Genomic DNA, 14,639 nt, shown 5'->3' with positions numbered 1-14,639 from the left:
AATGCAACTCGGTGGCTCTGGAAATCATTGGCTGGAGTTTTTCGAGCCCTGCCCGTTCCACAGATGATTGACTTATTTAATTACTAAGTACTTCTAACTCAGTGGTTGTAAGTGGGTTATGATAAGGATTTCAAGTAATTTTGCAAAAATGGCCAAAAAAGCGAATTCCATACCCAACCTTTAAGCGGGGGTCTATACATTGATTGTAGACCTATAAGCAGGCATGGCCGATTATAAACAATAGAATATCAATACATAAATATTCAGTAGCCTATTAGAGTAGCTAATTTGGATAATTTTTGGGCTGGTTTACTAATTTAAGCTTAATACTCATCAAAGTAAACCACAGGGAATGTATTTACCACAGTAAAATATATAGCCTACCATGATAATAATCAATAAATCTGGTCACCTTACTTTAATTGCCTCATGGCCCAACTTGACTCGATGTTGCGCACCTTCTTGGTTCGCTTCCAGTATGGCTCGGATCACGTTCTCACCCAAAAGGTTTTTAGGAACACCATTAAAACCAAGACGAAAGAACCCAACAGCGCACAAAGTTGTTGCTGCAGCATTATTACTATTGCCCTCAGCAGGGAACGTTCTGAGTTTCCCTCGGATTTAATTTTCATTAGACGAGCAACTCGTTCAACAGCGTGACATGTTTCTATCGTTTCATTTCGTTCGCTGGGCAAAGTCCAGCTGGGCAAAAAACGCGCACCGAACCAAATGAAAAACAACAAATTAACTTCACTTCTGAACCGGACCATATCTTCCGCATTCAGGTGGGTAAACGTCCAAAGTTACGGGGCTACACCTGTTTGCATTACCATGAACGGTCTGAGAGGAGGTGTTCAGTGTGTTTAGTCTGAGAAGAGTTTCCATGGTCAGTGGGTTTAGTCTGAGAAGAGGGTCCATGGCCAGTGTGTTGTTTAGTCTGACAGAGGGTCAATACTCGGTGTTTTGTTTAGTCTGAGAAGAAAGTCTGGTCAGTGTGTTGTTAAGTCTGAGAAGAGGTTCTGGTCAGTGTTTTGTTTAGTCTGGGAAGAGGTTCCGTCGTCAGTGTGTTGTTTAGTCTGAGAGAGGGTCCATGCTCAGTGTGTTATTTAGTCTGAGAAGAGGGTCTGATCAGTGTGTTGTTTAGTCTACCCATGGGGCAGACCCATTATGAGCGACCCCTGTGTTTGTCCTGTAAAAAGGGTTTATTGATGAAAAGGTGTAGCCTATTGAACTGTGGCTGGTCATTGCTCAGGCCTAAGTCATAGTGAACGTTTAAGGAGAACCTGACCACGCATTTACACAAAGGTCAGCAAAGCCTAATGAGTGGTCAGTGTGTTGACCGTCCGTTGAACCATACCAGCCTATAGGAGGTTAGGTATGCAAACCTTTTAACATCTGGATTGTCTGCTTTGTAAATGTCTCATCCACATTTCACCAACTAGAAAAATAGTGAATCTCAAGGGTAAATTAGCTTTTTTAGACATTAAACAAGCAGGGTTAAGGGTTGTTTTGAACTTTAACTTGTTTCTCTCAGTCATTAAAGACAGAGAGAAAAATCGAGAGGCCAGCGAGGGCAGAGGCCTCGCACACATACACAAGCACACACAACCACAGAGTACCGAACCGATATTTGTTATGTTTAGTTGACAATTAGGCATAGCTTGTCATTTAATCAGTAAAAGAAAAAAGGGAAAGCTAAACAGAATACTAAATGCCTTATCAAATCCTGGAAAACCAATGTATTTTTAATGAATCTGTAACATCTACTCCTCTCTGCTCTCCCCTTTATTAGGTCAAAGTATAAACAACCATTAATCAATGCCTTCCCCATTACCTCCTCTAATTATAGCCCGTCCAGTGAACCTGACAAAGACCACAGGCCATCATGCAGAGCATCACGACGGTGGAGACACAGGTGCCCTTCCTCAAAGAGAGCTTCTTCACCACCACGTTCAGAGGCAGGAGAAAGAGCAGCATGTCCAACCTCCTCCACAGACAACAGCACTATGCACAGCTGCTCCCCGTGCCACAGCAGCCACACATCCTAGAGCAGGATTCGTCGCGACAGCAGTGGCCCCAGCCTCCAGGCGACCAGGGGGGGGCAGGGCAACCGCAGCATCCTCGCCTGGCGCGCTCCACCAGCAGCCCATTATGCAAGACCGCTGATCGGCCGAAGCGGGAGGGGCAGCGAGAGAGCAGGGATGAGCGAGCGAGCGTGGCTAAGCCGGGGAGGGAGGGAGATGGAGCGTTGAGTGGTAGTGAGACCGTGACTGCCGGCGCCAGTCTCCACCTCTCGTCAGCAGCGGTAGAGGCAGAGGCGGCAGCAGCAGCAGCGGCAGCAGCAGCAGCGGCAGCAGCATCCGCCTCTCAGGCTCCCGTGGTGGGACGTAGGAGGCAGAGCTTCATCAGGAGAGGATCTGCGTTGTTAGTCGCTGCCCAAGAGGGGGTCAGCTCTGCCCAGGCTCGTACCCAGCAGCATGGCCTGATCGCAAAAGGAGTGCGCCTTCTCAGGAATATGGGGAACCAGGAGGCGAAGCATAAGAAGGCAGGAGGTCCCGGCGATGGGGATCCAGCCTGCGATGGAGACAGGGGAGCTGATGGCAAGGTGGAGGAAAAAAAAACGAAGAAACCCCTGAGCAACGCGAGCAAAGGAGCTGGGGCAGAGGATGTTTCTAAAAAAAAAGAGTCGAAGGGTTCTGTGTTTTCCAGCATGCGGATCAGAAAGAGCTTCTCCAAGGCAAAGGGCCTCTCCAAGCAGGAAACCTTTGACATCAACAGATCCACCGCCATTGATAAAACAGACCTTGGTGCCAATGTGGAAAGAAGTCTGTCAACCGATGACATTGGCACGATCTCAGATGACAGTCTTCCCGGGGACAGAAATCGGTCCATGGTGGACGAGGGCGACAGGGAGACGAGCTCTGCCTCGGACCCCGACCTTTACAGTTTCCACTCGGCGGTGGCGGATCACGAGGACCTCCTGTTGGACATCGAGCTGACCATCAGACAGCAGCACTTTGGGGCAACAAAGGGGGACAACCTAAACCTGTTGACCAAGGGGCCCGCAGCTTCTGAAACAGAGTGGATGTCTCCGCCTTTACCAATCGCATGTATAGAAGCAGACCCAACTGCTACCCTCAGTCACACAAAAGCTGAAGACCAAATTGGTCAAGTCGAGACCGAGTCAACCCCCAAGAGACCATCCCTTTCAAGAGACCCCTCCGAACTAGGGTCTCCTAGCGAGTGTGGCCCTTCCTCAACCTTGGCTGTAGACACAGAGATAATCAGTGGCAGCCTCTTTCAAAAAACAAACAGCACTTTCAGTTTGCTTGACACAACTGTATACACCTCCTTTGAGAGCGCAGAGGGCTCCCAGGACCTCAGCCCAGTGTTTATCGAACCAGGTGACATAGCGTCCCACTACGTAGATACGTGCCTTCCCGATATACTTTTAGCCCCCTCGACTGGCGCACTTATGGGACCGCCCAAGAGCGTAAGCAGCCTTGACTTGACTCTGACCAGGGAAGAGGAGGAACCGGGAAGGCAGGACTTCCTGTCTCTAGATCGACGCAAGAGCCACCATTCCATGTCGCTGGGAAGCCCCCCTGGAGCCATTCGGAGACGGAAGTCCTCCGTGGCCTCCGGGGTCAAGCTCTATCCGCCCATCCACCCCTCGTACGTCAAGACCACCACGCGGCAGCTTACCTCCCCGGTCAGCTCCCCCTTCACAAGCCCCCAGGTGCCCAGGAGGACCGAGGACGACGGCCATGACGCCGTCGCAGGACACGACCCGGGTCTGAGGGTCCGCCGGCAGAGGTCCTGCTCCGTGGCCGGGCCTCCCAGCGCCTCCACGGACTGGTCCAGGGATCTGGACGAGCTGAGATCCGGCCAGGACGGGGACGAGGGGTCAGGCAAGAGGAATCAATCGAGTGGGGCATACTGGACACTGGGTTCCAAGAGAGCGCATGGCCGCCACAAGAGCTCCAGTTCCACAGGGTCCTTCCTGGACGTCTTCTCTGGTGAGTTCAGTAGCTCTTCCACTCACTTGTAGCGTACCTGAAGCAATTTCACGCATTCCTTTTATTGTAGATCCAGATCTGTTATACTGCTGCTCCCTATTTAGTTTTTCATCGACTCTGCCATTATGTTGCCCTTATGCTCAAACCTAATCTAATGAATAAATCACACGAATCATAAGAGTTGATGAATGTACTAGGAGTGTACCGTGTCTAGTGGAGAGAGGCATTTCAGTACTTAAATTGTGCCCCCGTCTCTATTGCATTAGAATATAAAGAGCCTATTATGCGAGGACATTGTTCTATTATAACTTTGATTGAAAGTCTAAATCATTATGTAAATGGCTGAACCCTAATTATCCACCAAACCAAATAAGCCAATAATTGTATAATACAAAATAATTTCTGATTTGACAGAATACTGTGTGTGTGCGTGTGCGAGTGTGTGTGTGTGTGTGTGTGTGTGTGTGTGTGTGTGTGTGTGTGTGTGTGTGTGTGTGTGTGTGTGTGTGTGTGTGTGTGTGTGTGTGTGTGTGTGTGTGTGTGTGTGTGTGTGTGTGTGTGTGCGTGTCTCACAGTAACACGGGAACGGCAGACAAAGCATTTGAGGGGCTTCATGGTGATGTTTCGTCTGAAAACAAAGACCCGCCTTTATGAAAGCACAATGTTAGTCTGTCCTCGTGTCTGTTGGTCTCAGTGTCAGGAGCTCAGCTGCTCTCTACTGTCTGCATGTGTGCTCATAAAGCAGCTGATAGCATTACTTATCGCCAAGAGCTAGCTATGTTATGCGCTGCACACACATCTCTTCCTCTCTCTCTCTCTCCAGCACTCTCTTCACCCCTCTCTAGCATTCTCTCTCTCTCCCTCACCCCAGGGCTGTCTCTCTCTCCCCCCCCCCCTTTACACACAACAAGTGACGTTTAAATACATGACATGACAAAATTCACAATGGGTTTCCTGAAGCCACCATTTTAGGGTAGATGCTATCTCTGATATCTCCATCTTCTACCTCGGACCATCTAGTGCTTCATTACCTACGCAACGCTGAAGTCTTGTTGTTGTCCTAGCGACTCACTGACTGACACTAACCGGTTCAATGTTTCATGTGACTCTCATCCGTTCACTGTGTAGCCCTGGTCACACCACACACAACTATGTGTTCCACAAGAAAGTGGAAAAAAGCTTCAAATGACTGAGTGATACACAGGAGAAGACCATTTTCCAAACACTGATTGTGTGTGTGTGTGCGTGTGTGCATGTGCGTGTCTGCATGTGTGCCTTTTTCCCCCTCGAAGGAAAATGCGAGAAGTGATTTGACATTTCTGTTCTAAATATAGTGGGGCTCTGCTGCTAAGCCCAGTTCTATTATTTATTTTGAAGTCTAGTGCTTCACCAAACCTTTTTTTGGAAAGCAGTGTAATGCAGGCAGAAGTCATTTTTTTTATTAATGTTTGGTGGAATCTTCATTTCAATGCAATGAGTTGGTCTTTACATTTAGCGTCTGCTAAATGCCCTGAATGTAAATGTAAATGTCTTTATAATACAAACCATTGTGAATTCATCACATTTCTGTTTTTGCACCATATCTTACATCCTCATGAACCAACAGTTTTTTGTCTTTGTCTTTGCTTTCACACTCAGTTTTCTCCCAGTGATTTGCACTAGAAACTTGTTAGAGGGGCTATTTTTGCTTCAACAGCTTTTCCATTTCTAGCTCCTGCTGTTTCCCAGTTGAAGTTTTTCCCGCTTATACTGGTTCCCCTTGTGCTGTCTTCTGCTGTCGAGATAATAGAAAACCCAGAATATCCCCCCTGAAGTCCTAGCACGGATTATAACCATGATTATAACAATGAGATTATAAATTATTATCCTTCACAATTCTTCCCTCTGCCCTTATGGGATGACGTCTTGTTTGTCCATTACAGTATGTGGTACCAAGTCATACTATCTACACAGGAGAGTGCCGGGGGATGGGCTGCTTTTAGTGTCTGATCCTCTTTCAGGGAAGCTTCCTCAGCTCATGCCTAATGGGTCGAGGTCTCGCCCCACAATAGCTCTATGGACCGGTCTTCTTTAGAGCCGCCCTGTCCTGTCCGATTCCACTGCTAGAGTATAGCTTGCATTCACCATTCAAGCAAGAATGTATGCACTCACGTTATGGTACGACACATACATTTAGTATGATACAACTTAATCAAGCTGTATTAATTTATATATATATATACTGTATATATGTGTATGTATTTATAGATATTATGTATGTATGTATGTGTGTGTGTGTGTGTGTGTGTTTGTGTTTGTATGTATGTATGAATGATTGTTTTGCGTGAATAGTTTGTCTACCTCTTGGAAGTGGAAGGCCCTGCATGTTTTTTGTGTGCATTTCTGCAGTTTTCTGCATCTCAAACGTGACCATTTATAGCATATCTCTCCACTCTAACAGGCAGCATCAATAATGGCATCCATTAGCTCTATGCCATAATGGTTTGTTTGCCTCAGCAGGTCCCCTGAGGTGAACAGACCTTTGAGGCAGCGTTCTCACCCTTGATGGTGAATGGAAAAGTAACCGATTCATTGTTTAGAATAATTGCCTAGCTGGGTGACTCACTATGTTCTGTATTGTGGGCATCTCAAATGCAGAGGCTCATTGTTGAACGGCTAGTGTCTTGTGGATCAATTAGGATATTGTGTTTGATGTATTTTTAGTCGCATCTAGTCAATCCACAGGGCAAAGCAATTACCACGTGTCGGTTTTTTATCCCTTTCACATGCAGGTGTTTCATTATCACATCTCTGCGAGGAACATCAGGGTTCGACTATCAACCTCTACAACTTGTCAAATGCATGTGTTTGATTATTGACATGTTTAATCTTGTTTGTAAAATGACATCTAAATGTATAAATACAAGAGGACATCCATTAGTTTGCTAAGTAGGCCATGACTTTCTCACTAGATTGTGATGATGCTGGCCCTGCCCTGGAGATGGTTGATGTGCATTGGTGGGAGAGACTGAGTTTGTTTGACAAGACTATTCAGCCTATTTGTTGCCCTTCAGACAGAGGGAGCAGATCTCTTTAGACAAGAGAGATTTGTCTGTCTGTCTGTCTGTCTGCCCGTCTGGTCTGTCTGTCTCATTGTGGTAACGACCTATGTATTGCCCTTGCTCTTTTGCCCTCCCCTTGTGTTTGTTTGTCTGTTATTTAATGGTATCAATGTCTCCTCTCTAGTTCCCCCCCCCCCCCCCCCACACCGTGTCCACTCTCCCTGTCTCTATTTTGGTCCCTCACTCTGGTCCGTCTCCCTCTGAGGCTTGTCTCTAAAGGCTTAATCATGGTTCCACGTTGACACAACGCAATTACCATGCAGTCGCTTCGACACAGTCGTGAACCTGCTTTGGTTCTGCGTCGGGTTGACGTCGGGTTTCAGATAGCGGACCAATCATAGCCCTTATTGCTGCTCAGTCTCGACGCAAGGTTAGAATTTTTGGGAGGCGCACGTCAGGCCGTTGCTGTGGACGCAAGGAGGTTCTGCGAGGATGTAATGAGTCCGTAAACCCCCTTGCGTTGCGTCGACATGGAACCATAACGAAGCCTTAAGCCTCTGCCTCTCTGCCTCCCTGCAGGCCGGACTCTCATGGAGAGGATGCGCCCCCACGCGGAGGGCGTGTCTGCGGGGGAAGAGGCCAGAGAGCTGTGCCTCCACATGCTGGGCCTGGGCCTCCTGCAGCCCTTCAGCGACGGGGCCGTCCAAGAGCCGCCGGCCGGCTTTGAAGACACCCTGACAGCGGCCGCCTTCAATGTAAGAGCTGTGTGATCGTTAATGGGATTTAGGGCAGGTGTTGACCGCTGCCATGTCTTTGTCATGCTACCAGGAAGTACAGTTTATAACAACTCGATTGATCGACATGATTTTATTAGCACAGAGGTGATAGTGTACACTTATCCTGTAAAACGCTCATCGACTAGAACATAAAAGCGATCCCGGGTTCCTGTGTAAAGCAGCCCATCCTGTGCATGTAATTCCTGTTGCAGTTGTTTTGCAACAACAACATGTGTAGTTGAGATATTATCCCATGCATGCATGTCCTGTTTGCAGTATTTCCCAGGTACTGTACACTGGTTTTATTACATGCATAGCTGAACTGGTCTTTAGGAGGGATTGGATGTGCGCTTAATACTAGAGCCCGACCCATATATCGGTTGGCCGATTTTATCATTTTGATTTATATTTTTAATCACCTCTTTATAAACCCTCTACTGTGGTGGTTGAACCTCTAAATGCTTTAACTGAGCACATCTAGGTAAACACTCCAAACTCTTTTAAATCATGTGTGGGAAGGTTCGTAGGTCCTCCATATACAATTGTTAATTGGTTCCTTTAGTTTATCTCATGATTTGAACGTGATGTTGCTTTGGCCCAAGCATTGCTTCAGGGTAAGCAGAAAGAAATGCCCCAGGATACCAACAATATACATAGAATAACGGCCGGTATCTATATTTTGAATATTGATCGATAAATTGATATTGGTAATTATTTACTCCCTAATATCGTAATCGGCCCTTAAAATCCAGCATCGGTCGGGCTCTGCTTAATACCTAATTGAGAAATGAATAACCTATTTTAAAAAGCTTGTTTATATGCGAAATAGCATTCGATTTAAGGATCTATCTGCGTGCAGGATGTCGATATCATCTCATTCCCTTGAGCTATTTTTAGTGTTCAATGTGTTTAAAGGGCTGTGCTGGACATTATTTTTGGACCATTTAAGCTGATTTCGAGCCAAACAGATGGGCTTTAGTCAATGGTTACATAACTCTTCTGGGATTGACACACACACACACACACACACACACACACACACACACACACACACACACACACACACACACACACACACACACACACACACACACACACACACACACACACACACACCATTTGTACTTGCATTACTGCTGTGCACATGATCAAATGTTGACTGCATGCGCAAACACAAAGTCATGTGGATACATGCATACCCAGGCACTTCCATGCATGGTTACAATAATAACAAACCCTGAAATACTCACTTAGTCTTGCTCTATCTCTTCTCACCCAGTCTGTCTGTGCAGACCATCTGCCCAGTGTGTTATGTAAGAGTGCTTAGGGCTCAGTCTGCTCTTACCCTGCTGAGAGTTCACCACTACAGGGTCAGAGAGCCCCTCCACTGTCCCAGTTTATACCTAGCCATCATGGACTTTGGACTGAACTTTGTGTTTTTCTGAGTGGGGGAGGGTGAAGGTGATAGCTTAGGTTGTCTGGGGTCTGCTAAATGTTAGGTTTTGTCCTGGCAGAGACTCCACAAAATAAAACATCACCCTCGGGTCATCTCTTCCACTGGAACAAATAGCATCTGACACTAAGCCCTGCTCACAAAAAGTAACCGACAATTGTAAATGTTATAGTCAACATTGACAACCGTGGCTTCTGGCTTTTCATATTTAGTAAATCTGCATGCAATTCCCTCCACATATAATTTACATTATTATTAAGTGTTACTAACTTACTTTTATTATTTATTATTTTTCCCGTACAGATGTGGCACTTCCACATTTGTGTTGAGAGAAAATAAATTATGTAAAAGATCCAACAAAACCAATTGAAGATATAAGACTAAACCTTCAGCAGGAATAACTCTGGTTTAGAACATGACTCTTGTTGCCAACATTGAAGCAACAAGAGTTTCTTCTGTGACATCCTGCCCATCTGTCAGTGTCATGTGCCATACTCTGATTGGTTAATTCAGTAATTGCTTAAACATAAGAATTACGTGACTAACCAAGTACTAGTGGGATAGGGTGACCAGCTGTCACCATTTCCCTGGGATAGTCCAGTTTTCTTCCTCATTGTTCAGACAGTTTGTAAATATTCTCTAGTCTGTTGGGATGTGACACAACCTTTGGCTGCAGGGGGTTGATCTATCGACTTTATACCATAATCAATGGGATATCAATACAATTTAGAATGATTCCCTGTTTGAGAAGCCTAATTCAGCTTGATTTTGGCTGGTTAACCAAAGTTTAAAACACGTCACCGTAAACCATCGGGCATGCACCGCCAAATGGTTTAATACAGTAATGCATATATGATAGACTGTGATAAGAATAGGCAAAATGTGAATATGTATCCTTTTTTCCCCTCAGAAATAATGACATCAGATATTTTTTTGATATATGGACTGCCATCTACAAATGTTAAAAAAATTAAGTAAAGTTAAAATGGTCTGGTTTCCGTTTTGTTTTGATTGATAATGTTCCCTTCCACTTTTCAGAAAAATCAATCATTTGTTTCGGAGTGCAAACTTTAATCAAATGCAGCATAAAAAAGAAAAAAGATACAGCCGAATGCACTAGAATTAAATATAAATAGAATAGCAGATGTCAAGCTTATATAAGTTAAAGGGGTATGATATATTGCATTTACGATCGTCTCCAAAGCACTATCTACCAAGTCTTTCCCTACTCCCACTCTTACTTCCTTTATATAAATTGCATTCCGATCGTACCCAAGCAGGTATTTTTTCACTTTAATTGACAGGCTCCACGGACAGCCTGCTAACGATCCAAGCCAAATCACCATATTCAACGTCACTGGTTTCTCTGTTCCTCCCCAAACCCCCAGGAGGAGCAGCTGTACACGTGGGCGGCTCTGGGCCTGCAGGTGCCAAGCCATCTCTGGGAGCTGTACGGCGGGCGGAAACCCGGGAGGACACTGCAGGGGTTCCCCCCATCCAGCATCAAAACACCAGGAGGAATAAACTGCCAGGTAGGCATTGTTAGCAATCAGCTCGCTCGCCGGGGAAAGCACTTTAGTTTTGTTTTTTTTGGAGCTAATACCAATCCAATTGAAATTTTACAAACTGTTGTTTTTCTCTTTTTGTGTTAAGTGTCGTTTTGTCGTGATATGTCTTTCAACCTATATCTGTCTAAAAAACCAAGCGGTGCAATAGCCGCAGTCCAGCCACGAGAGGGCAGGCTTGTCTTGCACAACCGTTCTGTTGGCCATTACTTCACAATATATGACCAACTTTCACCACCGTACATCAAGGAAAGCCTTGGGGAAACAAGCCCTCCGTTAGCCACGCTAGGAGGCTTGTACAGCTATACATCCAGGAATGGAGACTCCCTGTGGGCCACATCCCTTCCCCGTTGTTCCCCTCCATCGCTAAACCAAGCAGTCTGGAGCCAGGCGGCTGATGGATTGTGGACAGATTGTACTTCCTTGACCCTGCTTACTCTGGCCCACCATCACGCTGTTTACGGGGCTGCTCTCTCAATGGATGTTTGGTGGTATGAGATCAGTGTGCACTGGTTGCTCCACTGAAATGATTGTGTTTGGGGGGGGGGGGGGGGGGGTATTGTTTTTTGTATTTAGTTTTTGTTTCCTGAGGTCTTGCCTCAAGCCCTTGGCTGCTGCTGCTGCTTTCAAACCAAATCGTTCAAAAGCAACACAGACACGCACGCGCGCGCGCACACACACACACACACACACACACACACACACACACACACACACACACACACACACACACACACACACACACACACACACACACACACACACACACACACACACACACACACACACACACACACAATTGAAAAAGCCTGTGTCTTCAGCTTCCATACTCCATCATCTTTCTAAATAGACAGACACATCGGCCGTCTCTCTGTGTCGGTCCCTCCATATGTCCAACTATCTCTTTATTTTCAGATAGACAGACATAAAAAGCTGCACATGCATGAATGACTGAACATAATATAATCCCATGTATAATAAATGATACCTTCGTACAATGTGGCGTGTGTAGCCCTTTGAGACAAAATGTACATGTCCTCAATTACTGTACACAATAAATGTTTTCACACCCCTGTGATCATCTGTCATCCTCCCTCCACAGAGCCACTCCGTCGGGTCAAAGTCTCCGTCCCCCCCAGAGGACGGCGGCCGCCTGGCCCCTCAGCTGGAGCGCACCGTGGCCGAGCTGCGGCTGCAGGTCCGAATGCTCCAGGGCCGGCTGGCGGAGGAGGAGGCCCCCGGTCGCCCCGAGGCTCTGGGCGGCCCCGGCCGACACAAGCCTCCGCCGGCCGGCGCCGGGGGGCCCGGCAGGACGAGCCAGGAAGCCTCGGCCCAGACCTCGCCCGCGGAGGAGGGGTTCCGCTTCCAGGTGCCGTTCAGCCGGGGGTCGCCTTCGTCGCCCTCCGTCCCGGCCCCCCTGCCTTTGTCTGGCCCCGTTGTTCTCAGGGCAACGGGGGGCTTTGTTTGCACCTGCCAGAAGGGGCAGCAGGTGGGCAGCACCTCTCCACCTCCACCTCCACCACTTCCGGGGTATGGTCTCTCCCTCCCTCCCCCGCCGCCTCCCCCACCTTTGCCAGGCGGGGCTGCCCCTCCTCCTCCTCCTCCTCCTCCACCTCCTCCACCTTTGCCTGGGCAGGCACATCCGCCCCCCCCTCCACCACCACCACCACCCCTACCCGGGTTTGGTCCCCCTCCACCACCACCTCCACCCCCCGGGTTTGGTCCCCCTCCACCACCACCTCCACCCCCCGGCTTTGGGCCTCCTCCACCACCACCTCCCCCAGGGATGGGCCCACCTCCTCCACCTCCACCCCCAGGCATGGGGCCCCCTCCACCGCCAGGGTTCGGGCCCCCCCCGCCCTCGGGGGGGATGCCCACCATGATGGCCCCAGCAGCGGCCACTAGCAAGGCCGTGTTGGAACCCTCCAAACCAATGAAGCCCCTGTACTGGACCCGCATTCAGCTGAACGCCAAAAAGTAAGAAGTCATAAAACACAATCAATCATCGAAACATTTCATAATCAATTCTAATTACACATAATTAAACAGCTATTACTTTGGTATTTTCATTGCATTGTGGTCTTTGTGGTGACTTATCATGATCAAGCAGTAAGTAAAATGACACACCTCTAGCTAGATAAAACGTCAACCTTTGATCAAGTCAAATGCCCACAAGAAGGGATCATTAAAATACACATGACCACACTATAGACTGACGGTTGGAGGTGAGCATTGAACGCTGCAGAGAATGGCACCTCATGTAAACATGTCTTTTCATGCATATATGTATCTATTTTGTGGTCCTGGTATCCATTATTTTGAAGCCGCACACTGAAAGCTGCCTGCTTTGGCATGGCTTATAATGTACTTTAATATAATATATAAACATACCATAAAATAATTAAGTGAAGGCTTGAAACATACTGTTTCCATTTTTACCCATTAAGTTACAAAATCGGTTAACTCGATCATTAAGGGACTTGTAGCGCACGGTGCTGTGGCATAATATAATCTGATAGCCAGCCTGTGTCAACGGTCTGAGAGGCGCAGGTTTGTTCCATGACCGGTGATAGACTTTACAGATAGAACATAAATAAAATGCTTGGCTGAACACGCAAAGTGGAGACAGACATGAATCTTTGTACGCGAGGGGGTTCACGAAACCGTGGAAACTTGACCATTCACAATGAAAACTCGGCCCCACTCTCCAAGAGCCATGGCAATATTATTACAGTGGAAAATACATTCAAGGTGTTGTGGTGAATAACGATTTGCCATATGCCAGGCCCCATACGGGAAATGTGCAGACGTCAATATCAATAACCTCTATAACTTATACCCCCAATAAAGTCAAGGCAAACAATTTAGCTGTCACATTAAAGCATAACGAGACAAACAACATAATCGGGTTAGGTGAGGATGGATGGAACAGCTAATTGTTTTCAGCATCAGTGCTGACTTCATAATTAGCGGGGTGCTCTTCAACCCTCGTGATATGTTCATACAGAATGTGTAAAGTTATAAGTGCTGTGTTCTGAAAAGAAAACAATCACATGCGTTAGTCACACCCAAGCTAATCAAACCAACACAACGTAACAATGTACAAATGTATTCTGAACCGACTTGACTTGATTAGCCGCCGTGGCGTGTGATTGAAGGGTATCGGTGCTACAGTGTGCTTTATGCTCCCTCCTCCACGTGCAGACACGGCGGCTCTCTGGTGTGGGAGAAGATTGAGGAGCCCACGGTGGATTTTAACGACTTTGTGGAACTCTTCTCCAAAAGTACCGTCAAGGAGAAGAAGAAACCCATATCAGATACCATCAGCAAGTCCAAGGCCAAACAGGTATGCTTATGTGTGTGTGTGTGTGTGTGTGTGTGTGTGTGTGTGTGTGTGTGTGTGTGTGTGTGTGTGTGTGTGTGTGTGTGTGTGTGTGTGTGTGTGTGTGTGTGTGTGTGTGTGTGTGTGTGTGTGTGTGTACATGTAGGTGTGTGCGTGTGTGCACGGGAAGGTGAGTTTGTGTGTGTGTGCGGGTTCTTGTGTAGGTGTGGGTTGTGTGTGGTTGTTCATACAGACCCCCCCCCCCCCACCCATCTCTCTTCCATTAGCCCCCCCCCGCCCCCCCCCCCCCCCCCCCAGTCCCTGTGACTCCCAGACTCCTGATTGACAGGAGGAACTGCTGCAGCCAGACAGTTATTATGTGTGGTAAGGTCTGGCTCCCTCCAGACTCCCCCCTCCCTCTGACCATCCAGTGGCACGGAGCCAGCAGCTCGCGTGCGGTTGA

General features: G+C 47.4%; 1 protein-coding gene across 1 annotated transcript in view; it reads left to right on the top strand.

Moving 5' to 3' along the window:
- The first annotated feature begins 288 nt into the window (after positions 1–288).
- Positions 289–14,639, top strand: part of fmn2a (formin 2a) — a 39,532-nt gene continuing 25,181 nt past the window's right edge. The window contains exons 1-6 of the mRNA XM_056609995.1: positions 289–785; positions 1,850–4,019; positions 7,640–7,815; positions 10,678–10,821; positions 11,957–12,831; positions 14,059–14,200. Coding sequence (XP_056465970.1) covers positions 1,886–4,019; positions 7,640–7,815; positions 10,678–10,821; positions 11,957–12,831; positions 14,059–14,200 — 3,471 coding nt within the window. The 5' untranslated portion in view covers positions 289–785; positions 1,850–1,885. The remainder of the gene's footprint in view (positions 786–1,849; positions 4,020–7,639; positions 7,816–10,677; positions 10,822–11,956; positions 12,832–14,058; positions 14,201–14,639) is intronic.

The sequence above is a fragment of the Gadus chalcogrammus genome, chromosome 15, assembly GCF_026213295.1.
Source record: "Gadus chalcogrammus isolate NIFS_2021 chromosome 15, NIFS_Gcha_1.0, whole genome shotgun sequence".
NCBI classification, from domain to species: Eukaryota; Metazoa; Chordata; class Actinopteri; order Gadiformes; family Gadidae; genus Gadus; species Gadus chalcogrammus.
The sequence above is the reverse complement of the archived record's forward strand: the minus strand, read 5'-3'. Positions and strand labels throughout refer to the sequence as shown.